Consider the following 26423-nt stretch of genomic DNA (forward strand, 5'->3'; position numbering starts at 1 on the left):
GTTTTAAAAAGTCGAATAGTTTCTTCGGTCTGTTTTTAGCATTGTCAAGTACCGAGCAAAAGAAGTCTTTTTTTAGATTTTTTTAAATACGTTTGTTGTAGGAGTTTCTGGAGTTTCTTAGCAGTTTGAGATGAGGGGAGGAGGGATGTTGTCTCCATATCCACTCAGTTAGTCTCAGTTTGTTCCTTTCTTCATTAAGGGTTTAGTTGAACCACGGGGTTTTGTCTTTGTTCAAGAATTCTTTTGAGTTTAGGTGGGGCAAGGTGGTCAATTAGTTTGGTCATCGTGGAGTTGTAATAATCAGTGAGTTCATGACATCAGATAAGAATGGTAAAGGGGTATGCATGGCTGAGTTTGCCACTCCTCCAACCCCCCCCTCCCTCATCGTGAACCTAACCCTTAACATACACTACCCCGACATCCTACCACCCCTGTGCTGTCCCTAAAACTATCTCTACCCCTTCCACTACCCTTAGGCCTAAAACCCTAACCCTTACTTTAAAAACTAACCCACCCCCCACTGAGCCCTAAAAACTATTCCCCCTCCCCTATGCCCTAAAACCTACCCCAACTACCCATTCCCCTCCCCTGAGCCCTAAAACCCTGCCGCTCAACTCCCCGACTCATCCCAGCAGGGCCGGACTGGGAACCAGAACCGGCCCTGGCAAAGTGCTCGGCCGGCCCCCCTCTCCCCCTCGGGAGGAGAGGGGAGGGGGGAGAGGTGCCACCGCGCACTGTGACAGGGCCGGTTTTCGGCCGTTTTTGTTACAGGGCCGTTTTTGCAGCATAACGGCCCTGTAACAAAAACGGCCCCAGGGGCCCAAAACCGGCCCCCAACCATGCGGCCCACCGGGGGATTGCCCGGTGCCCTCAACGGCCTGTCCGGGCCTGCATCCCAGCACTGCCCCTTACACTACTCCAACCCCTTCCACTACCCACAGGCCTAAAGCTTTAACTCCTAATCTAAAAACTACCCTACCCCCCTCGAGCCCTATTAACTACTCCACCGTCCCCCTAGCGCTGAAAACTTCACCGACCTGCTCAGCCCTGAAAACTACTCCGATCTCCACAGCCCTGAAAATTACCCGACCCCCAGCCCTGAAAACAATCCCTGAAGCCACCCCCCCGCCCCCCCCCCCTCCCCCCCCCCGCCCCCAATCACTGAAAACTACCCCAGCCCCGAAAACTACCACCCAGCACAGCCCCACTTACCTCACCGCGCCCTCTGCATCTCTTGGCGCAAGGTTTTCCTGCTTCCATCCGTGCAGCAGCCAGCAGCTAGACCGCGCACTGCGTTGTCGAAACCAGCGTGGCTGAGGCCGTGGTGTTCCGATTGTTTCCCAAAAATAATACATTCCCTTTCATTACATTGTCTCTGTATTGATTTTTAGTTTCTGGCAGTGCAGGGGAGTTTTTTCTGCTTATAATGATATAGTTAATTTTCCCTACACTGGTGTTTACAGGTTTAAATTGCAGCTTAATTGTATTTAAATTGAGAATTGTGTTACATCAATTCACTCTTATCATTTTTGGGTTTATGGATATACACTGAAAGGTGTGCAAATGTGCTTCCAAGGGATGGCAGTTTCTTTTGTTAATACTTTTGTTATTAAACTTTCATTTTTATTTTCAGCAATGTTGCAAAGAAGGCACATTTAGCAATACAGAAATTACAAAAAGAAGGGAAGTTAAACATCCATTTACACAACGCCCTGTTGAACAGTCGAACCCTGGATGAAGTAGAATATGTGGTTAGTATATGCCCTATGTAGTAAATGTTTTTATATGCATTGTAAGGCTGCCATTTCAGTTTCAATGTCTTTAAGCCCAAAGTATTCATCTTTTTGTTATGATCCTTTATTCAGTATGCTCCATTCAAAACTGGAAGTAAAGGCACCAAAGCACACAGGGCCAGACAGCTTGGATTGGAACCAGCAGCAATTGCACTTATTGAAACCCCGGCACAACTGAACCTTTTTTCCTTTATAAAGCCCGAAGTTGAAGGTATGGATTATTGTGCTTTATAAAGCAACAATTAGAAAAGAAAACTGTTTATCAATGTACTCTTTAATACATATGACTTGGGGTATTTTCTAATTTATGTTAATCTTTTTTCGTATGATAATATATAGATATACTTGGAAATGATCATCAAGATCAAAAACAATAACCTAATATGTCTTGTTAAAAGATCATAGGATATGTGTGGCACCAGCAGTCAAAGACTTGTTAACCAGTGTTATAAAACCTATTAATTCGGAACTAGTCACATACATCCTAAAGAAGGATAACGGAATATACTTGATCACATATCACAATCAGGAATCCTGACTTAAGGTACACAGGAGATAACCTGAAAGGGAGCATAATGAAATGTGAAAAAGTAGATGGGAGCAACCTGCTACAAAGGGGAAAAAATGATAAATATCATAGAAATACTTGTGAAGTAAAGAAGTCATGAGAAACCTTCTAAACTGTATGCTCATAATCGGGGTCTGTCTGGAACTGTACATTGATTTTCTAAAGTAGATCAATATGCGCTTGGATGTCCATGTTCTCAGAATCACTGTTTTAGCCTGGAGGGGTCTCTGGAAAACGTTTCTAGTTCATTCACATCCATGTAGAATAATGTTGTGCTACCAACTGAGTTGAATTTTTATATTAGAAAGTATGATCAAAGCTTAATATTTAGAAAACATCTGACTTGTTAATGTCAGTCACAAAACCAGAAAATATTCACCCATTTAGTTTTCATCAGCTCAATATATATTTATCTTAAATCTACCAGCAGTAATGTATCTGTGTAAGAGTAGAGTGTCTTTAAAACCTTTGCAATAAATCTTTTAATCCATGTCTGTAGAAGATCTGCAGCAAATTTTGTAATATGTGGCCGCATTTTAGCATTGAGCTGAATGTTTTGTTCTTTAGCCCAGGAATTATTTATGCCTTCATGTTTCTGCTGGCCCTAGAGTTTACTAAGAATCTCCCAAAAACTGAAACTAAGAAGACACCAGCCCTTCACACTTTTTTTATTTTATTTATTTTAATCCTCATTATGCGATTGTTTAAATAAGGAGGCTTCAGGAGTCTGAGGTCCCGGGTTCTGTGCCTTCACTGCCCCGTTATGTTCGACTAAGTTTGGGGAGTATCCCTTTGGGAGTTGTGACCATTCAGTTATCTCCATTGCTCTTTATCTTTATCAATAATTCCAGAAGTTGGAGGGGGAGCTAGCCTTCCTGGCTACTCGACAGAAATGGTTTCTGTCTGGAATTATTGTCATCGCTTTAATCATTGGAATTTGTTTTCTGGAGACCCGAAAAGAGTTAAAGGCCCGTCTGAAAATGCTGTTCCCATATTTCCCAGAAATTAACTCTCTTGGAGCTTTTCCCTTTCTTGTCAAGTTTATTATGTCTTACTACAGAATTTAACCAGTTTGCGTGTGAGGGTGGTGTTGGTTTAACCCAGTTTATACAAATCTCCCTCCTCGCTAGCAGTATTAGTACGAATAGGAGGTTTTCTTGTTTTTTAGTTAGCTTGCCCGTGCCCACCTCACTGATGTTATATGTCCCAAAGATAATAAGAGGAGTACTTACAGTTATCTGTATTCCCAATACCGTGGTCAACGTCTTACCAATCTCATGCCAGTAGGAGCTGAGTGCGGGGCAGTTCTGGAACATGTGGGTGTCATCCGCCTTCTCCTCACTACATTTGGGGCAGGACTTCATGCTTGTTCCTTTAAATTTTGATAGTTTTTTTGGGGTCCAATATGCCCTGTGTATGGTGAACATATGATTTCTTTTTAGTGTAGCCGGTTTTATACAGGACCAACATTTTTCTAGAGATCTTAGCCAGATGGGTCTGTAAGTCTAGTTCTTGGTCCGGCATGTCTTTTCTCCATGTTGCTTCGGGGACTAAGAAATCTTCTTCTCCGGCCCCTATGAAAGCCCAGTACCATTTTGATATTTCTTTCTTTACCGGTGATATTTTTATCATTTCGTTTTCAAGATCCTCGTTCCCCTTTTTTCTTTCAAGTAAAGTGTTAGCCCAACTGGTTAGTTGATAGTATTTGAATTTTGATAATTTAGCTTCAGTAATTACATATAGTTGATCCCACGTTATTATAGAGTTATCTACCATCAGCTGGCCCCATCTTACAATTCCTGCTCTTTTTAGTGGTGTTGCCAGTGAGTCTTTCAAACATTCTGGCGTCCCAGGAGAATCCCATATCGGGGCCATGGTACTGTAATACGGTGTATTTACATTGTTTCTAATCTGGTTCCAAAGCCTTACCGCATTATATACGATCTTTAATTTTATTTTATTTTTAAATTTTGGCTGGCCAAACTTATATAAGAAATGGTCTGATCTGTCCGTCAAATTCTGTAGATAGTTTGCGTAAAATTGATTTTTCTTTAACAAGGTTCTGAAATTTTTTAATTGAAATGATCTGTAGTACTCATATAAATCAGGACTTGCTATTCCACCTTGCTCTTTCCTCCTCCTCAATTTATTCCAGGCTATTCTCGTGCTTTTAGAAGCCCAGATAAAGCTAGCTATTTCCCCCTGGATTTTCTTCAGTATATCTTTTTTAAATTCCAAATTCCAAAAGGTTTCTGCTGGCCCCAGAGTTTACTAAGAATCTCCCAAAAACTGAAACTAAGAAGACACCAGCCCTTCACTCTTGTACACATAGACATCAGGGATTTAATATTACAATCTGTTTATACTTCTCCATATTATGTTTTTTAGAATAGTTGGAAATTGAGTTACTAGTGGAGGGCGAGAAAACCCTACTCAAGCAGCGACCACAATCCTTGTCAGGGTAAAGTCACAAGCGAGCCCCAAATTACTCTGTGCTCAATCCTCTAGTTGCTTGGCACAGTCTGGCTTAACCTAGAGGCAATGTGTAACGTATTTGTGCAACACTTCAAACCGTAATAATGTTAAAAACACAACACAAGAAGGCTCCCACACCATATTAGAAGAATAGACAAAGTAACAAGTTCAGGCTGACCACGATGGAGTGCAGGCTGGCTACAGGGACCCAGGTACGCCTGCTGCACAAGAGTACCTTAAAACCTGGTTGCAGACCGTTGCGAGGCCCCAAGTTGAGGAAGCGTAGATTAGCTGAGGCGATTCCAAGTCCGGGTCGCAGATGCGTCACACAGCGTTGGTTCCAGAGATGTGCGAGGCTGTGATGCGAGGCCCTGCATCATCATCAAGGAGCCAGTCAATCAGGGGCTTGTGATGCGAAGCCCTGCACAAGCCCCGCATTGAAGATGCGTGTCACACCAGTGGTTCAGATGAGGCTACGGGCTACGACGGCAATGTGAAGTCTTAGTTATGTTACGTTGATTTGTATAGCACACTAATGACTCAAGAGGGTATCCAGGCGCTTGTGTAGGTGTGTGGTCCCCAAGGTGCTTATACTAGGAGCCAGGCCTTCAGCTTCTTGTGGAACTCAAGAAGTGAGGAGGAGGCTCTGATGTGTTGAGAGAGGTTGTTCCGTGTCTTAGGTGTGATGTCGGAATATGAGCGACCTCCAGTTTTCCTTTTCCAGATGCAGTGAATGTGTACGAGTGAGAGTGAGGCGGAGCATAGGTGTCTGGCGGGCTGATGAGTGTATGCGGTTTTTCAGGTATTCTGGTTCTGTGTTGTGTAGGGCTTTAAATGTGTGCACAAGAAGTTGGAATTGTATGTACTTGTGAATGGGGAGCCATTGAAGCTTCTTAAGATGGGTGTGATGTGAATGCGATGTGGGAGGACGAGTATGAGTCTTACAGTATTGTTCTGGATGGTCTGGAATCTGTGTAGGGTTTGTTTGGAGATTCCGGAGTTAAGAGTGTTGCCATAGTCGAGCCTGATGGTGATGAGTGGCTTGTGTGATGGTCCTTCGGGTATTCTGAGACAATAATTTGAAATTCTCCAGTAGCATGTGGGAGCAGGAGGTGCACACTGCGTTGACATGAGCCGTCATGTGTAGCTTGTCGTCTAGGATGATCCCTAGATTGCTTGCTTAGTCTTTGGGTGTTGGTCTTCACTTTGACGGCTACCCGGTATGGTTCCATGGGGAGGTCTTGTTGCCAATGACCAGTTCTTCTGTCCTGTCGGTGTTGAGCTGCAGGCAGTTTGTTCGCATCCAGTCTGCTACCATTGTTATGCAGTAGTTGTAGTTTGTCCTGCTGGTGGTTGTCTTGTCCAGTAGGGAGAGGATGAGGTGGGTGTCATCGGTGTAGGAGATGACAGTGATGTATTGTGATCGGATGATGTAGGTGAGTAGTGTCATATATATATTGAAAAGGATGGGGCTGAAGGACGATCTGTGGGGGACTCCTCATATCATTCTCTCGGTCTCTGATGTGAAGAGTATGCATGTTTGGGTGGCAGTAGATTAGAAGGGAGTAAACATACCCCTGGGTATCAACATGTATGTACAAACAACACCAGTCTTCTTATTCTTTATTTGACTATGGCATGCTCACCACTAACAACTTCTGCTGTACCAATCTGGAAGACATTTGAACTTGTCAACCTTTGGACACTACTTAAGGTTTTTCAAACCCAAATGGGATTTTATAGCACCAGTTTAGATTTATTATTTTGTTTCCTGCATCACCATTCAAACTTTCGTCATGACTGGTAGTTCTGATTTTCCTCAATTGCTGGTAGGCTTTGGTATAGCTCTAGGACCAATATTAGCTTCCTTGTTTTTATTCTGTAGGTGGGACGAGTGGGACAAATAGTGTCCAAACTGAAGCATTAGGCGGATGACACACAGTGATACCTGCAGGTATTGAAGATCTTTGTGTCCTGAAGTACTACTTTCAGAAGAACAGAGCCTTTTTTGACAGTTAATATTTTATTAATCCAACTTCTTCACGAAAACATATTACACATGCATTGCTTATTTTTCTTGGATCGTACATATATACCATTATGTTTCCACCTTGCAGTCAAACCTGTAACAGTGGAGGGAAACTTTTCCTCATATAACACATTGATGATTTGATGGTCAAACAATATTGATTTTAGAATACGTTACTGAAAACCATATTAGATTAAACTTAGTATTTGATGAAAGAGTGTTGAAGGAGAAGAACGTTTGTGAAGTACAAGGTTGGGGAGATATCGGGTTGTGGAACGGATTAAGAGGAATATTCCTGGGCGTACCAGTTTGTCTATTGCATTCTGTGTTCGGTAAATTTTACTGGCACATTTGATATCCACAAAGATGAAGCTATCATCCCTGTGTGTAGGATTTGGCAGCATTGCCTACTAGCTGGTTATTTGTATTGTATTGTAACTATATAGCTCTTGCTACCCCTGAAGAGGCATCAAAACTCTTTATGCCGGGCAGCCCACTGCTCCGAGAACCAGGGTTGATGGTTAGTTCAGTGTAATTGGTTACGGTTTGTTATTTATTGGGATTCGTCTTGTGCACTCAAAGCAAACCATTCCACTCAGTCATTTCAGTTTGTTTATTGTGGACTACAGTATTAGCGGGAGGTCGCAATCAGTAGTCAGAGGGGTGAACTCAAACACTTGGTTGGTGGGATTAATGCAGGAGTTAGTGGAGATTAGATATTGTGGGGTTGCATAGATACAACCTTGAGCAGAGGTAGGAGAGATTATGATCTTGTAAATGAGTTGTGGGAAATTTGCTGAAATAAAGAAACGTCAATGGTGCATCTGTCAGAGTAGGTTGTGCTCAGACAGGGGAGGCATGCTGAGGATGGAAGGTAAGGCGAGGGACATTTCAAAGAGAGAAGACAAAAGGAGAGGCGATAAGCCAAAGTTTTGATTAAAGAACAGTTTTTTCCAATGCTAGATTTAAGGAATGTAGTGAATAATTTTGAGACGGCATACAGTTTAAAGATGCAACATATAGAAAATTATTTACTTGTGAAGATTGTGGTATATTAGACATTTTAATTGGTACTAGAAACAGGTAAACCATTTCTCCATTACTAGACTACTGCTAGACCACTGATACAGCCAAGTCAGTTGTTTAGCTCAAGGGCTGAAAGAGAAAAATAATGGCTGGACGCATTTGTCGAGAAAATACATGGGAAATAATGTACACATTGAAAAAGAGGTTCTGGGATCATTCTCAGGTTTGACTAAGTACTAATTATACAGCAGAGTGGGATACATTTAAATGCCTCTGGTATGCATTGGCACCAGATGTAAGATGAGGACCAGTTCCCAGGCAGTGGAATAGTATTACCTTCATTCCATTGGCTGGCGGGCTGGGGATGCAAACACTGGTGACGTGTGAGTGAGGAGGTGGTGAAAGGGCTCCTTTTACAAATTCAATGAACACTTTGTTAGCAAACAGCTGCTGATTAGACTTCCTGAACCAGTGCTCTTTTTTGTTGATGCTATGGGCGAGTAGTGGTGAAGCTGCAGGTTGAAAGAGACCCTTTTGGTGAGGCCAAGCATCTGTCTACCTTAATGACTCTTCAGTGCAGATCCCTGTGCATCCGATGTGGGTGCTCCAGTCTGGCGACAGTCCTTTTATGAGGGGCATCACTACACAAAGGCTGTGTCTGGAGCACAGACTGGAAGACATTTGAAATGTAAACTTATTGAAATCTACCTTTCCTTAACACTGAAATGAGAGAAGATCCTATGCCAGCAACGCTTTCCTTTAAATATTCTCTCTGTTCCTCCAGTCCGCCGCCAATGCAGTGCTGTAGTCTCCTCTGGTGGTGGCTGCGGAAAGAGAGGGGCAGCTCTTGAAAGTTTGGTGCTCCGCTAGAGATGGCAGGCTGCGAAGCTGTGAGACAGAGAGCAAGCGTCTACAGTGTACTCTCTGGAAGTGCATTGCACATAATGGGCCTTTGTTGACTATGCTTGGGACCCGTAGCTCCCTGGACGTGACATGCGCTGCTTGGGGGAGCAGGTGACCTTTAGCACAAACTGCAAAATACCATCATAATAAAATACGCCAAAATAGATTACTAAATAAAAAATGCATGTAAAATAAATGCGTGGACTATATATTGTTGTAAGCCACCAACCCAAAGTCCTCAATCGGGTTAATAATTCATATAGTCCAATTGTTTGGGAGTTACTCTGGATATAAGATAAACTGGAACAAATTCCTCCTCTACGTACTAGCCGAGGGGACCCCCAAGTCTACCATCAAGTGCTAGTTCCCTAGTAATAAAAGACAAATTCAAATACCTTGGCATAATAATCTCAAAGTCAGGTAGTGAATTCCTAGAAGGCAACCTAAATCCCCAACTGGACAGACTGCGCAGAGATATACTACACTGGAGGAAACTTCCACTGTCTTAAATGGGAGTGGGCTGCCTTATTCAAGATGATGGCTTTACCAAGATTTCTATACATTCTACAAAATACCCCTTGTAAAATACTGAATAACTTCTTTAAGAAGATAGATAGTGAACTAAGGAACTTTTATGGAAGGAGGGCAGTCTAGATTCGCCCTACATAAGCTGCAGACTGGCAATTCCCGACATTAGAAAATACTATTGGGCAGCGCAATTAGTAACTATAAATGGGTGGGTGTTCACGGGACAGGAGGAACCGGCATACAGAGTTGACCATCATTACATGGGACAGAGAGGTTACTTAGCTGCGCTATACTTTAGATGGGCATGAAACACACTACATATACACACACAAACAACGGTAAGCTTGTGGAGGGAAGCAACTATATTCCTAGGCTGGAAAGACAAATTGACGGGACAGAAACTGCTGTGGGACGTGACCTGCTGCGAGAGGTGGGCCAGGTAAAGGTATTTCATAAATAGCAGATCATAGGGATCGAAAATCTAGGGGATCTATGGAGGGGGCAAACTTTGACGTCTAAGACCTAGTATAACATCACTGATTCAAAATTCCTCCGATACCTACAACTAAGACATGCTTTAAGGAGACACATTCCAGACTGAGAGCAATTAGCGGAATACACTCCACTCGAAGATAGAATACTTATTGACCCCATGTTGGAGAACGCCACTTCCCTAGTACATAAAAAGATAATGAATCTCCCCAGACCTCCTAACGGCTCTCCGCGAGGCCTGGACAAAGGATCTGGGTACACCTGAAGATGATGACTGGATAGAAGCGATAGAGAGTCCAAGGGAGGTAGCAATCTGAGCAAGGTTTCGCCTCATACAGCTGCGCATATTACACAGATCGTACATCTCAAGGGTTTTACCACCTCGTACAGGCAAAGTTGCACAGACCAGTGTGTAAGGGGCTGTGGGGTGGTAGGCACCTTTTACCACATACTGTTAGTAGTGTCTTCGTTAAGATAAGTGCCAGACGAGATATTCTGCATTTTTGCTTATTTTACTTAGTACAGGGCGTTGGGTTCAGTAGACAGTTTTTCAGGTTATTTTCTATTTTTATGATAACCACGTCCTCATTTGTTTGTATGACATGTTCCGATGCAAGTTCATCATTTTAGTGCATGTCCAAAATATGTGTACTAAATTAGCATGATTTGCAGAACACCTTGGGCATTAATCATAGATTATTTGATACATTCTGTGTAGCCAATTTTGGGTTCAGGTAAGACAATGAAGTATGTTGTGTTGCATTAACTTGGATTTAGCGTTTCTTGATACTATTTTGGGGAATTGATCTCACTCTTGCTCTGCATCAGTCGCCAATCTCTCCCTTAAAGTTTGTAATTGGGTATGGCCTTCTTTTGATTTTAGGGGATATATACTTAATTACCCAGATCAGTGTGTTAAATGTTATGAATTGGCCAGCCGGGATGCAATATTGTTGTTGCTTAGATAGAAACGTGTGACCGTTCTCACCCTTCTACCAGTTTCCTATAGCTTGTGATGCAGGCACCAGGATCCCATCCCAGCTAATACACATGCACTACAAATAGGGGCAGAAACACGGCATAGGCTGGTATATTTTTAGTCTTCTGTAACTTCCTATGCCAACAGCGCTTTGTCACCATTAAAGCATAATGTTTTCTTGTTTGACGCTTGAAGACCCTGGTTAACAGTGTTGTTTCCTCCTTGTACCTCCTATAGATGTAATGCCTCTGGGGACATCATATCTGCAGACCACTGTGCTATTCACTGCAGTTCTGCATCTGGCCTTTGTTTCCCCATTTTACACTACTCCGGCTTTCATCTGTTTTGGTAAAAACCTTTTATGAGGTCACACTGGTATTGTTTCAAAAAAACAAAAAACGGGGCATCAGTACAAACGTAATGATGGCTCTCCAATTACTGAAATGGGAACTTTATTCAAAATGGCTACTACACTCTGGTACTAGCAACAGTTCTATCTAGGTTTCCATATATCCAGCCAGGAATTTGTTGGTACATTCTAATATCCAAGTATTTAATGTGGAATGTTCCCATTCAAGAGTAAAGTTGAGGAGTTGTAGGATGACTGAATCAAGAATTAATTTAAGCTAAAAAAGGCCTGACGACTTCTTATTGACATGTAATCCCAGGACAATGTTGAATGTTTCAAGAGCTCTCAGTACACTATCAAGGCTATATTCTATGTCTTAGAGTAAAATGTCATAAGCATTTAGGGAGATAGTGTGGCTTCCCCCCTCTTTGTAGATTCCTTGTTCTGCACCTGTATTTCTAAATTTCTCAACCAGGAGTTCCATCGCAGGGGCAAATTAGAGTGGGGACAATGGACCCTCCTTTTGCGTGCCCCTTAGTAGATGTATTGGCTCAAAGATTAACCTCATAGTTTTTACGCTGGCCATGGGGTTGGTGTTTAAGAGTCTGATTGAGTTATTAATCTCCGGACAAAGTCCGATCTCTTTCCAGATCCCAATTCAAAAGTGTTCTCCATCGCCACTGCTGCAACTGAAGATATACCCTCCGTCAGTGGTGCTTCTACTCATTACATGGACAAGACATCTTTGTAGAATTACCACGATTGGCCTGGGTGTATTAGATTGCTTATTAGGGGTATAATTCTGTTTGCTAATACATTGCCAAGAAGCTTGCTATCTGTATTAAATATGGAGAGGGGGTGAGTTGATGATTCAACCAACAGGTTTTGGGGGATTTCTGGTAATGGAACCAGTAGTATTGCTTACCTACAAGTCTATGGCAGTGTCCCAATCGTCTGTGCATCTTGATATACCTGAAGCCGTATTCAACAGCATGTTTTAAAAAATGTGGGTTGGAATCCGTCGTGACCTAGTGATTTTCGTGCCATTCGTTCATTTATTTCTATGTTGATCTCCCCTGCTCTGAGATTCATCTAGTTCTGTAGTTTGTGCTAGTGAAAATTTCCCCAAGTTTACCTGTCTTAAGTGCATATGCATGATGTCATCATGGGATTCTTGCGGTGCAGTGTATTTCTTTTTAAATACAGTATAAAGTCCCCCCTGTCATATATTCTAAGGATATTACAAGTTACTGAGTTCAATGACCATATAAAGGAATGTGCCCAAGGGCAGAGTTTCTTTATAAGGTTATGGAACTCTGATGTGACTTGCAGTATCCTTATCAAGTATGCAGGGGGTACTTTATTCCCTAAAATACATGGCACGAAATCACCTTGCCACAGAGCTCTTAAATCCTTGGTGCGAAGTTCTTTCACGTGAAATAGAGAGAATGATGGCAAACATGTAGAATAAAAATAGAATCTCTAGAGCAAAATTAAACGCTTCAAAAAGCTGTAGATATTTATTGCAAAAAGATATTACAATCAGTTTAATACAAGACAGTTTTTCCTCAAAAAATACATTAGCTCGAAATGTGTAGAAGCATGTAGACAGATTCTAACTTTTCAATATCTACATAAGGAGTGCAAAAATAAAAAAGTTGGCATAAATATCTCCTTTCTGCTGGTCACTGGACAGCTGGACAATTAGTGCAGAAAAAAGAATAGTCACGTTTCGGTTGCCTTCTTTAAGCATCTACTTTATTGTGCTCCATGACCTGACCTGCCTTTCCCATTGGCTGCTGGCTCTGTGAGCAGGCAACGTGAAGTCTGGACTCGACTGTAATAAGTTGATATAGTAGCGCTACTAAGTTATTTCTTTACAAAAGGTGATTCGGTGTGTCACAGATTGCCTATCATCAACACATTAGAGTCTGATTTATTTCAGAAGGATTGCAGACCTCTTATATTATAATATACTTGCACAACTTTATTTCCTCCTACTTCTGTGTTGGCCGTTTCACCTTCCATAGTCCTCAGCGCGGAAATGGGATTGTTTGCCCTTTTTAATTTTTTTGTAAGTCTTTTTACTGACAAAAAGGAACATACAAAGCCAATAGAGCTCTACATACCGTAAAAGGATCTTAATACAGTAGTGGATGACTGGACTCCCTTCTCCCCTTACATCAGCAGCTTGCACTTTCTGGGAAACACTTTGCACTTTGTAGCGCACCTGCACCTCGCCCCATCTTCAGTCTTCTGTATGATTTCCAGCATGACCAGATGTTGCATTTATACACATGCCTCTCAGAAAAGTCAGTATGTAATCCTAGAATCCCACTCCATTCTTGCTAGCAGTACCATTCTTCTCTTTAAAGTATTGATCTGTGTATGGCTTACCCGCCGCCCGCCCCCCAAGTTGATTATAATGGAGGCACTGTGATTGTAGTCACCAGGAGAAGTAGTTGTCAAGTGGCGGCTTATTGCTGCTGCTTGTACCATGGCTATCACAAGTTTAGCAGTGATTCTCTCAGAACTGTGTTTTGTCCTAAGCAGAGAGTGTTTATTGACTTGGTGAGGCTGTCCAGCCATCCCAAATTAATAAACCCATTTCTGGCAGTAGGACACATAGAGTTGCAGTTGCTAGGGGCCTGACGTCATCCTTGACAGTTAAGATTAACACTTAAAAGGCTGAGTTTTTCCCCTTCTTTACTGTTCATAATTAGAAATATTCATCAATCTTTAATTTCCTGTCTTGACAACACACGGTATTTCCACTATATTAGTAAAAAAAAAAGGCTGAGTTATGGAAAAACTACTTGTTCTCTCAGGCCTGCACCGCTAGAGGAAAGGATTCTGTAGCAGTTCATCAGCAGACATATTTCATTTAGCCTCTTTTTTTTGATGTTCCATACTCTGCAAAGGATGATTTTGGTGTGATTTCGGTGATGGACTAATTTTCTCATCCAACATGCTCCCAAGAGATCATAGAGCAGAAGAACACAGTTCAGAGTGTGAAGAAGGGCATCATTGTTTGACGGAATCTCCCTGAACTGAAAGTACTCTTAGAACCATATCTTTGACGCAACTTTAATTTGACGCTTACATCATGATCCCCCCTCGTCTCCGCAGTCTTTTTTAAATTATTGGAATGGCAGACTCCATGGCTCATCAACTTACACAGTATTGCACCTCTTGTTTCTGCCATTTCAAAGTCCTTATTTTCTAAATAGTAATGTCTCTTTTCCGTTACTTGTATATATGATTTATTTCTGCAACAGTACATCCCGGTTCTCTATTTCAGCCGTCTTCTCTCCATATTTAGCAATAGTGGTATCTGAGGTTTGCTCCTTAATGTTCGAAACGTACCCCTTAGCAAGATATTACTTAAATGAAAATAATACATCTGTTTTAAATAGGCTTTATGACGTTTTTCTAGTGATTCTTCTCCGCAATAACAACCTTTGGTATCCCTTCAAAAGAAATCATTAGGTATGACCGGAATCCATACCAGTGCATGACGAAAACATTAAAGCAAATGGGCGGTTTGCACCAGAAGAATAGTCTAAGTAAAGGAGGTGCTCCTCTGGATGCGTTTTGAGGGTTAATGACTTGTGTTTTCCCGTTTAAGACCATGTTAAGCATTTTACAACCAGTATGATGGGCCTTTGATAGTGAATTATAAAATGTTGTCACTTTTTGTCTGATTATAGGATTGGCTTCCTTGCTTGAAGTGCAAACAGGAGTGCAGCATATTTTAGCAGACATGGTTGCTAAAGATAAAGATTCTTTGGAACGCATCAGAAAAGCGTAAGTATTGTTTTTAAAGGTTCTAATCTACCCCTGGTACCTTAGCCTCCTTCCTTGGAAAAAAACACATTTCTGTTGGCTCTCACCTGTGCTTTCTGCAGTCAGTGTTCACTGATTGTATTCTTTGGAAACAGTACCCATTTGTCTTGATCAATTGGAATCCTGATAATGTTCCCCTACCATGTATCATCCTACTGCGTGGGAACCTGTCACCCATTTTATGTCTGAACCATAGGTGTTTTTAGCTGTCTCACCAGACTGTTTTCCAAATAACTCTTAATAAAATTGCGTATATACTTGCATTGGCTTTTGGTAAGTTCCCTTCATGCATTGGTCTGTTGAAATGTCAATCACATCTTGCTTCTGCCGACACAACATACAGCATGCAGGCTGTGGGTTAGCCCACCTCAACTACTCTTCATTGTGAGTGATAGCATTTAGCTTGTGTACATCTGTCTAAAATGTAGTCCCCTAATGTGAGAGGGCTGGTAGGCCAGTCCGTTTTCTATTTTTTGCTTTTCTTCCATGTTATTTTTTTAAATGTATTTTTGCAATTCGTTATTTAGTACTTTTTTTCTTCGGCAAGAACTGGACAAAAACATTTTTTACGTTTTATTCCTACTGCACTTTTAATACCTATGGCCTATGTTTAATAAAAATAAATTTAAAGTATGCCGGATTTTCAAGGTCCACTCTAGAGTCTTTCCCAGTGTTTGTTAATATTGGAGACAGAAGATATATTGAAGTAAAGTCTTCCTTGATGTGCCTTTATTATGACAATCTTTAGGCTCTACTATTGTCAGCACCAACCCTTTATCTCTTCTATTTCTTTGGGTCCTGGGGGAGAGCACGTGTACTGGGCAGTGTCTATGTTTTTATTTTTATTTCAGGGCTCTCAGATGCTATTTGAGGGATGTAATTTAAATAAAAACTCAATATCTAGTGTAAGATGTGTCTTTGGAAAGAAATAGGTCTTTGTTTAGTGGAATGAAAGATATCGCATTTAAAATGATCTTACATATAAAGCCACAAGGCACTATCACCTCTTCAGGTCAGTCTACACACCAACTGCTGTTATAGCACTTAGGCAGTAAGGCACTGCTTTAACATAATATGTAACCCCATGGCAAATGGCCATCTATGAAAAAGAGTTTGCATACTCTACATAAACTTTGAGAACTTTCACTTTTTGCATAGTCTTTGTTTTACGGCCTGCAGTCTTTGGGTCAGTTGCTCCAGACAGTGTATCTAGTTTGCTCTGGTAGATTTGCCCTTTGGCCTACTTTTTCAACCGATGTGTCTGATGAAATTCAGGAAGCCCAGTCAATCGGTACATATGTCCTCATTGTACAGTGGGATTTATTTGCTGGAACAACCCATTTGGGGGTGACCAGGCCTCCCATCAATCCAATACAACTGCTTACCAAGTTAAGCCTACAGGAGTACCGGACTACAGGAGCTAACATCTTGGAACTAAGAAGTACCAGTTTTAGGTTAGTTGGGCCGCCCATGTGACCGAGGGCATCTACACAATTTATTTTTTATTTATTTCGAAAGTTTTATATAGCGCGAACAAGATCTTTACAGATATCAGAGCGCTTAACAAAAAACAAGGGGAGGAAAAAAACATGAGTGATAATCAGTCTTTTGAGCACAGAGTAGCTGTAGAAAGTAGGTGGGTAGCAAGATAGGGTAGGTACATCAAAGAGTTGTAGAAAATAAGATGATAGATACAACAAAGAGTTGTAGAAAATAAGAGGGTAGCAGATTAGAGTAGGGACATCATAGAGCATAGACGGTTAGACAAAATGAATGGTACAAGTAGGTGCACAGTCTCAAATAAATCCAGTGTAAATGTTCAGGTGAATTTAGCCATGAGGATAGCTTTTACTTCCTTCTTGAAAAATGCAGAGGAGGAGATAAGTCTGGTTTCTGGAGGGAGTGGGTTCCAGATCCTGGGTGCCATTCCTGAGAAGGAGTGTTTATAAGTTTTTTCCTTCCGAAATCTTCGAGGTTTCAGGAGAAGATTTTTTGTGCTTCTAGTGGCTCTTTAGCCACCTGAGATAGAGAGCTTCTGAGTGAGGTAGCTAGGCGAATTGTGGTGTACAGCCATGTGCGTCATGCAGGCGATTTTCAGATGGATTCTGGCTTCAAAAGGTAGCCAGTTCAGGGATTTAAAGTCAGGGGAAATGTGTGAGCATTTCTTTGATCCAGTGATGAGTCTCGCTATAGCGTTCAGGGAGGCTCTTAGGGGTGCGATTGTTGATAGGGGGAGTCCGCAGAGGGCGACGCTTCCGTAGTCTATCCGAGGAATGACTAGGGCTTGTATTGCAGTTTGGAAGTCCTTAACTGGGAGGAAGGGTTTAAGTTTCCTCAAAGTATTGATTTGGAGATTAGCTCCCCTAGTTGCTTTGCTGATATGAAGTTGCATATTGAGATTGGAATCAAGGGTTATGCCTAAGGAATTTGCGGAGTCTACAATGGTAGGTTGGACATTGAGTGCAGTAAGGTGCTTAAGCCATGTTTGAGTGGTGGAGGCTTTCGCGGGGGGTGAGATCAGAAGGAACTCGGTTTTCAGTGCATTGAGTTTGAGGTGATTTTCGGCCAGCCGTGATTGGGTGTTTCTGAGCGTTGAGTTCAGAAGTTCGATGTCTTCGGGGGATTGTAATTTGAGATAGAGTTGGGTGTCGTCAGCCTACATGTGAAATTGTACATTAGATGCCTGTAACAGCGTGGTGAGTGGCTCCATGACTAGGTTAAATAGTGTAGGGGATAGGGAAGATCCTTGTGGGACGCCTAATGTTACAGGCACAGGTGGGGACATCAAATTGTTACTCTTGAATTTCTGGGACCGGTTATGTAGAAAGGAAGTAAACCATCTGAGTACAGTCCCTGATAGACCCATTCTGATATTCAACAGCTCGAGTAAGTTCTCGTGTTTGACTGTGGAGAGATCAAGTAGGATGAGGAAGCAGCTATCGTTTTGGTCTAGACTTTGGAGGGCATTGTCAATTATGCTTGTCATGGCTGTTTCCGTACTGTGTCCTGCACTGAAGCCTGATTGATGAGGGTTGAGGAGGTCAAACTGATCAATGTGTTCTGTTAATTGGAGTTGTACGCATTTTTCCAGCAGTTTGGCCAGGGTGGAGATATTTGTAATAGGACGGTAATTGTTTAGGTCAGTAGGGTCGGCTGTTGGTTTCTTGAGTATAGGCGTGACTTGTCCCACTTTGAGGGAGTCGGGTATGAGTCCTTGTTGAAGTGAACTGTTAATAATTTTGGTCCAAAGTGGGAGGAGCAGTGGGGAGAGGTCTTTTACAGCGTTAGCAGGAAGGGGGTCTGTGAGGTGATTAGAAGGTTTCAGTGTTCTGAGCAGTTCGCCGATTGTTTCTTCTGAGTAGGTGTCAAAGGACGACTATGTGGCATTGTTTTTTGGTTCAGTGGGTATTGTGCAGTGGGGGCTAGAGTAAAGTCTTGCGTCATTGAGATCGCTCCTGATGTTATCAGTCTTTAGGTTAAAGAAAGCAGAGAAGTCTTCACTGGATGGTGATAGATGTATATTGAATAAGGGGAGCTTCCAGCCCCTGTGCTTCTCCAGATTCTGTGTGTTGTCCTGACCTGGAAGGAAATTGCAACGAGCATGGACCTGTTTCTGATAAAAATTTCTCCGGCTGGAACACAGTGCTTCTTTCAAGTCCAATTGATGCACAACTTTTGGTTGGAATGGAACACTATTTATCCTTCTTTACCAATGAAAAAGCCAAGGCAAAATAAAACAAAAGCTTGGTGAAAATGTGTCCAGTCAGGGCACTGCGCCTATTTTGCTTTTTTAGGTTGGCGTTGTGGATTAACTTACTGCAGATGCCAGTAACGGTCTGCCAAGATTGCAAGTTACTAGGTGACACCTCGTACTCAGTAGAAGGCGAGAGAGCTCGAGTACATTGGCAGGCAAAAACCTTTGGGCAATGACACAGATCTTTATTCTAAAAGACTATTCGGAGATGTTCAATGTAGATACTCCAGTAATGTGTACATGAAGCATGTGGCGTGGATAGCGGAAGTATGAATACACACCAAATATCAAACACTCTGGACTTGCAACACAAATTCTAATAAAGCCTCTACCCCACTTGACTATGCACTTTTCATTAGAAATTGAGTGTCTGAAAGCTGGTTACTGATTAATGGTGTGCACCTGTACAACAGAGACAACTCATGGGCGCACTAAAGACATGACAAAATCAGGTACTCTGTTCTCCCCTTCGTGTCATGATGGGGATATATAAACCAATCTTATTTGTAGGCATGAGTGAATGGAGAGAGAAATGTTATCACTGAAGTGTAGTGAAAGGATACTTTCATAAAAATGAAGTAACACTGGTGCCGTGCCTGAACCACTGTTTTATGTTGGTGCTATCCCTACATAGTAGATCTAACCGTTCTCTTTCACACCCTGAACGAGAACTAAAATTGTAGTTAAACAGCAATCAGCCATTGTCTTTTATTACACTCTGTACAAATTAATGACATGTTCCTGACCACTCCATGGAAAGTCAGCATGTTTCTCTGTCATTAGTATTGTTGAAAGAGTAATGTTAAGGAACGAAACACGTTGGTTGTGTCCTTGTTCGTCTTTCTTTGTGGAAACAAGAAATAAAAGAATGAATATTGAGACTATACACAGCTTTTTTGAGGCTTATTGATGTTTTTTACTTGATACTGTATTCATTCATTGTGGGTAGAAAATCTCATATGTTTAAAACCCATTAGACTTTCTATATGACCTTTCTTCAAATTGAGTGCTCCTCTCATTGTTTTCTATTGTTGAAAGAGTCACGAGGAAACCGCGACTTAAAACAGCAAGATCCTGGTCATGTGAGAGGTGTTATCAATAAAAATTCTGTGATACCACTGGTGACTGTATAGCATAATGAAACATGTTTACATGCCGAAAATAGTTCAAGTATCATAAAACTAAAGTGGCGTACCTTCCCTTATCCTAAACTATATATTGGCATACGCACACTTGCACCCTATTGTATTACTGAGATTCAGGATTTATTTGAAGAAAACCATGGCTGGGAAGTGTCGTTTTGGCATTAAACTTTATATAAAAAGATTTATGTACGCAGCCATCAGATGTCTCTCTGAATTCATCTCCCACAAGAATGAATGAATGAATGAATGAAGGGGCAGTTATAGAGCGCCTGGTTACCCAAAGGCATCCCAGTGCTAAGGACACTAAATCAGGATCATAACCTATCATATCAGGGTAAAAGAAAAGTTTTTTACTGTTTCTGAAAACAGTGATGATTAGATTGGGAACGAATATGGAGGGGAAGACAGTTCCACAGTTTGGCAGCAGAATATGAAAACATACGGCCACCGCTTCTAGTAAGTTTAACTCTTGGAAATACTAGAAGGTATTTGCCCTCAGATCTTATGGCTCTTTTGGGCTGATAACGACGGATCATAGCCTGAGCCAACCTGGATCCCTTTCCTTCCAGTGCCTTATGTATGATACACATTGCTTTAAATTGAATCCTTTCACAAATGGGAAGCCAATGAAGTGAAGCCAGAGCAGGATTGGCTGAGGAGCGTTTGGGAACATTTAAAAGAAGCCGAGCTGTGCAATTTTGAACAGTCTGTAATATATTAGTGGTGGATATAGGAGCTCCAAGATAAATAGCGTTTGCATAATCCAACCTAGATAGGATCAATGCTTGAATTAATAGTCTTCTGGCCAGGAAAGGAAGAATAGGGAGGATTTTTCTAATCATCCGCAAAAGGCCGTAGCAAACGTCTGCCACTTTCCTCGTCTGTTCCTTGAAGTCTAGATTAGCGTCCAATGTAACTCCTAGACTTTTTATTTACTTTTTTGGGAGGGGAGCGGGTCCTAAGTTGTTGGGCCACCAAGAGTTTATGTTAGATGGAGCCATTTTGCCAAGAAGAATAATTTCAGTTTTGGCTCCATTAAGTTTCAAAAAGGAGATATCCATCCACCTCGCCACTTTTTTCAGACAGGACGTAAGGGCCCCTTCTGTGTTGTCAGTTTTATTCAGTGAAACGACTAACTGAGTGTCATCTGCATAGGTGACAATCTGCACCCTAAACGGGGTGACAATATGTGCCAGAGAACTCATATAGACGTTAAACAAGGTGGGACTTAATGCCGATCCTTGAGGGACTCCACAGGTTAGAGGCACTGGGTCGGAGATGCAGTCTTCTTCAAAAACCAAGAAGGCTCTGTCTTCCAAGAAAAATTCCAGCCACTTCAGGGCTCCTCCCATGATCCCTACCTCCCGAAGTCTATTAATCAAGAGCGAGTGGTTGACTGTATCAAAGGCTGCGCTGAGAACACCATTTGCAATCAAAACACTGCGGAAAGATATGATGGTCATTTACTTCTGCAAAAATCAGGGAAGACGAGTGAAATATGCAGGGAGGAGAGTTTAATTAGACTCCGCTGATCATATTACTGAGGATAAAGGCCAATGCTTATTGTCAACAGATGTTTACCTATGCACACAGTTAATAGATGGATGCTCCAACTTATACCTGCTACTAGGAGTCTGAGGTACTGACGGATGACACTCTTGAAAGAATGCTGTCCAGGTATTAAATAGAGCAGTAGTCTCAATACTAGCCACAGCCACATAAGGCTTAAGCATGAACTGATTTCAGCGCAGCTGCCACTTTGAAGAAATTGCAGAAAACAAGGAGCCTGGGACTGAGTTTTCTGTGTAACATATTCCAATCTATTGAATGATTCCAATCTTGGGTTCTGATTTTTTTCTTTAAACACTAATTTCTGCCCCTTAAAGAATAGAATAGTAGCAAGGTTTTCAACACTTCTAGCAGGATTTACTTGTGCCAACGCAGTCCACCTGATATCATGAAGGAATTGATTAGGTAAACAAAAATGTGACATAAGTTTGGTACTGAGTGTCTTCTGACGGGCATGCACCTATGTTTCTCTATGCAGGTTTAGCTCAGTGTATGGTCTTATTTTTGTTCCATAGATTTCTGTTAGAGACTTCTACCCGCAGATTCCTCACTTCTTTCTGAATATTCCCCAGGTGGCAGATTCTATCCAGAAACTTTTCAGAAGTACCTCTGCGTGCCCATAAGTGGTTCTGGGCAGCTCCCACTGACACCGTTCCACTCTGCAAATGACGTGTGGACTCACTGATGTCAGTTCCTCTCTGCGCCACTAGACTTGGATTCAGAGCTACCTCTCATCTCTTTGAGGTCCTTACCTCAATTAAAAAACTGTTTTACAGCATGCAAAGCATGTCAACGCCCTAAACAACAGGTTTGAAGCCCTGTAAGGACTGTTGGAATCAGATATATCTGACAGAGCCTCACGAGATTTGCTAGTGGTGCCTGGGGTCGAGCCACAACTCTGTGCAGGGACTGCATGTTGATAACCCCGAAGGCCATATGAGACCACAAGGCAAAACTCTACATCTCCAAGCACCGTAAAACTCAGTGACAAAACCGGTCCAAGTACGATCGTCCAATCAAGCCCTCGCCGCGATTCCACGCATCCAAAGATCCACCATGGGAGGAAGATCTTTCTCCTACTTAGCGGCCAAAACGTGGAATTCTCTCCCCACCCACCTCCGCCTTACACAGAACCACCTATCCTTCAGAAAACAACTCAAAACTTGGATATTTGATAAATAACGTACCCCCCCTCCCTCAAGCGCCTTGAGACCCTCTGGGTGAGTAGTGCGCTATACAAATTTTAACTTGACTTGACTTGAATCAAGATCCAGAAGTTGCCAGGGTCGTTTATAGGTCATTCTTCATCTCGATCCAGGTCATTGGGTGATTTGAAGACAAACCACAAGAAATCTAAGCAGGATTTGTCCCCATCCCACCTCTCACACCCCCCTGGGAAGGTGCAGGGGAGACACCTTAAATCTAGATCTCGCTCACGAAGTGTTTGACTTCAAAAGCCGATCGCGCAGCTTGTTCTGGCTCAATCTGAAATTCTGGGGCCATCCATCACTACTTAGCAGATTGAAGAGTTCCAGAAGGCCATGCTGTGAGTTCTCAGATCTTTTACTGACCCCGTATGGCGTGCCTGCGGGCCCCACAGAGCAGAGAGATTCTTCACCTGGGTGACTGCAGTTGGTTTCTCCCTCTGCACAAGCTGGACACTAGGAGCTTATAACGGGCACCTTTAACTCCACTCTCGACTCCACGTCCAAGCCATGTTCCATGCCGGTTCCTGCCTCATTGATGTCAATGCAGACTCTGTCGACGCTGGAAGACGAGGCCCCATTGTCCTCTGTGATGTCCAGTCGGAGCCAGTTCACCCTCCATTGAATTTGCACCTGGGCACCATTGAGGCTCCATTTCTTCCACTTTAGCACCACACCCTGCATTCCCTGTTTAGCATGAATTTAGAAATTATTATGATGCCGCTGTTAAGATTGGCCAACCTTATCACATGGTGAATTGGTATGATGACCTAAAGGAGGCTACTAGCCTTGATACCTGGCCCTTCCACTGAGGACAGTGCTTCCTAAGCCACAGTTATGCGTAGTGTAGCCAAAGTCCTTGTCTGCCATCTCTCTTCCCTGGAGGTCAAGAACAATTAAAGTGGTTCTCGGCTGAGGCAGACGTTTACTGAGCCCCTCTTAACATTTAACTAGGCTGTCACTTATACTTTGTTGGGGGCATGGGCCAAACCTTGCTCTGGCCACCCGGTCAACTGCCAAATTCCACAAAGCCACCTCCCTGCCCCAGGCGACCTAGCATTTTTATCTCCGCACCCGTGACCTTAAAGCTGGGTGGTGTAGGCATTTTAAAGCAAGACTAATCCCAATTAATTCCCAACAACTCCCCTTGATGGGGATTAGAAATGGGCGAGACGTTTGTGAAAGGGGTTTCTCATCAACCAGCTTGGTACTTTGCTCAAGAATGCCAGCTGCCTGCTGGTGTGCTATTTTCACATCCTTTGAGACTCTTGACATCATCCCAGGTATCCCTGACAATCTTTGACCGTTCCTCGCCAGAGGATGGTCATAACGCAGCCACGTACAAAATTCTTTGTCTGGTGGCACCAGTTTCATTGGGCGGGCCGCTGGAACCGTGTCACCATTCGAGGTCACGTGGCTGCGGACTACCAGTGTTTGAGGCAATTTCCATTGTCCCTCAGAGACATGCCATTTGAGGGGACTCACGCGTTTGTGGACAAGTCAGACTCTTCTCTCAAGCAATTTAAAGAAGAGCAGGACCACGGCACACTTCTTGGGCATACCTGCCCCAACATGCCAACGACAACAGCCCTACCTTTCCTTTCGTGACTTTGGCATAGGTACCCCATACCGTCAGTCAATACAACCACAGCACGGCACACAACAGTTTCAAGGTCTTGGTGTGGTGCCCACCACCCCTATGGTCAAGTTTAATGGGCCACCCAGTCCACTACCTCCTAATAGCCCTACCTGCTAAGCCCCTTTAGCGTGCCCTTAGTGGAGCAAAGCTACCCAAAAGGAGGCTGTATTTGACACTTCTTGCTGGGTTGGCAGGCCATAACATCCGACAGTTAAGTCCTGTAGATTAAGTGGAAGGGCTACGTCCTACCTTTCTCCTTTCTTCAACACCCTCTCAGTGACTGGCAGAGGACCATCTTTCCTTTTTGCGACAGGAAGTGCATGGCCTTTTGGCCAAAAGGGACATTGAGAGGGTGGACATGTTTGGTATTCCCGCTGTTTTCTGGTGCCAAATAAGGACTAAGGCCTTAGCCCGATTTTAGACCTGCGTCCTCTGTCTGAGTGGGTGGAACTCACAGTTTCCCTCCATTGAATTCCATGGAGCTCCATTAAAAACTCTGTGATGTACAGCGGAGTTCTGCAATAGGGTGAAGTTAGGCTTGTTGCTCTGCTTGTGCTGATTTTTAGCACCGGGAGCTTGTTCCATGCTGAAAAATGAGCATGAACAACAGCACGCCGTGCATCAGAGAGCTCTGCCTCTCAGTTACAATTTGCTGCTGCTCAAGTGGATTTTCTATAAGAGCAGCAGCTTTCTACCCGCAAACGGTTGCGACAGCCCACGACCACCCGCGTTTGCGAAATATCACCAGGGGCCCTCCTTGTCACTGAACATGACGCTAGAGGATGCCAAATTTCACTTGTGCTCGCCAACTTACTGTTGATGAGCCGCACGCAAGAAAAAACTCTGCAAGATGGCAGTTGGCGTAATTTGGCCAGAACCCCACATTACATGCTTAAAGTGGAGTGGCCAAAACTTCACCAACTCTGCCGGAGGAGAGGAATTTATCCCCCACCCCTAGTCCTCTCAACACCTTCCTCCAGTAGGAAAAATTCAAAATGTTCATGCTGGCCCAGGTCTTATCTGCCCTTGATCCTCGAAATTGAACGGTGGTATTGGACCTGCAGGATGCCTATTCCCATATGCCGGTTCTGCAGGCCCATCTGCCCTACCTATGGTTTGTGGTGAGACAGGAGCATTTTCAGTTTTTTGTTCTCCCCTTTGGTCTCACCAGTGCTCCTCGCGTGTGTAGGAAAGTGATGGCGGTATCTTCGGAGGTCAGTGAGGCCATTCTTTACCTAATTCATCCACTGGTAGTTGAAGGCAGGCTAGCCCCAGGTGCTTGTCAACCACCTCCACACTAGGGCGATACATGTGTTCACAGATAACACCACCGCCATGCAGTGCTGCAACAAACAGGATGCGGCAGGGTCATGGACCCTGTGCTAGGAAGCCGTGTGATTCTAGAAATGGCTGGACCACCAAGGAATCTTCTTTGTGGTGAATCATCTGACAAGATCATTGAATGCCAAGGCAGATGAGCTCATCTGTCTGCACCTAGCGGATCACAAATTGCAGTTACGTCCGGAGGTGGCACACAGCCTCTTCCCCGAATAGGGAGAACCTTTGCTTGATTTGGTCACTGCCATCCAGAACTCACAATGTCAGTAGTACTGCATGTTGGAGTTTCTAAGGCGTCTCGTGTTCAGAGCCGCACTCTGCCTCGAGTGGAACTCAGGTCCTCTGAATGCCTTTCCACCATTACCACTCCTGCCCCAAGTTCTCAAGAAGATCAGGACCGACCAGGCCCAAGCCATCCTAGTGACATTTGACTGAACATTGAAATAACACACCTAGAATTCCTGGGCATGAGCATCTATTCTCAGATCAGGGTGCCCCTCTGGTAGAATCTGCTGTCGAAGCAGCTAGGCAGGGTTCTGCAACCGGGCCTTCCCAATCTTCACCTTCATGCTTGGAGATTGAGCAGCGACAGCTAAACACCTTTGATCGTCTTTCGAAGTTTTTTAATGTCATCTTAGGAGCCAGGCGTCCTGTCACAAAAACTACATACACCTGTCATTGGGTGAATTTTGTGGCTTGTTGTGGTACTCAGCAGATAGACCCTCTTCAGGCAAAGTGATCTCAATCAGTCAATCAATCAGTCAGTATTTGTATAGCACAACACT

At 43.1% G+C, this 26423-nt stretch overlaps 1 protein-coding gene across 2 annotated transcripts in view; it reads left to right on the top strand.

Moving 5' to 3' along the window:
* Positions 1-26423, top strand: part of SRBD1 (S1 RNA binding domain 1) — an 855271-nt gene that overhangs the window by 233175 nt on the left and 595673 nt on the right. For both annotated transcript variants that reach the window (XM_086927787.1, XM_086927788.1), the window contains exons 7-9: positions 1634-1751; positions 1866-2004; positions 14853-14949. In XM_086927787.1, the coding sequence (XP_086783913.1) occupies positions 1634-1751; positions 1866-2004; positions 14853-14949 (354 nt within the window). The remainder of the gene's footprint in view (positions 1-1633; positions 1752-1865; positions 2005-14852; positions 14950-26423) is intronic.

This window comes from Lissotriton vulgaris, chromosome 6 (genome assembly GCF_964263255.1).
Source record: "Lissotriton vulgaris chromosome 6, aLisVul1.2, whole genome shotgun sequence".
Classification (NCBI taxonomy): Eukaryota; Metazoa; Chordata; class Amphibia; order Caudata; family Salamandridae; genus Lissotriton; species Lissotriton vulgaris.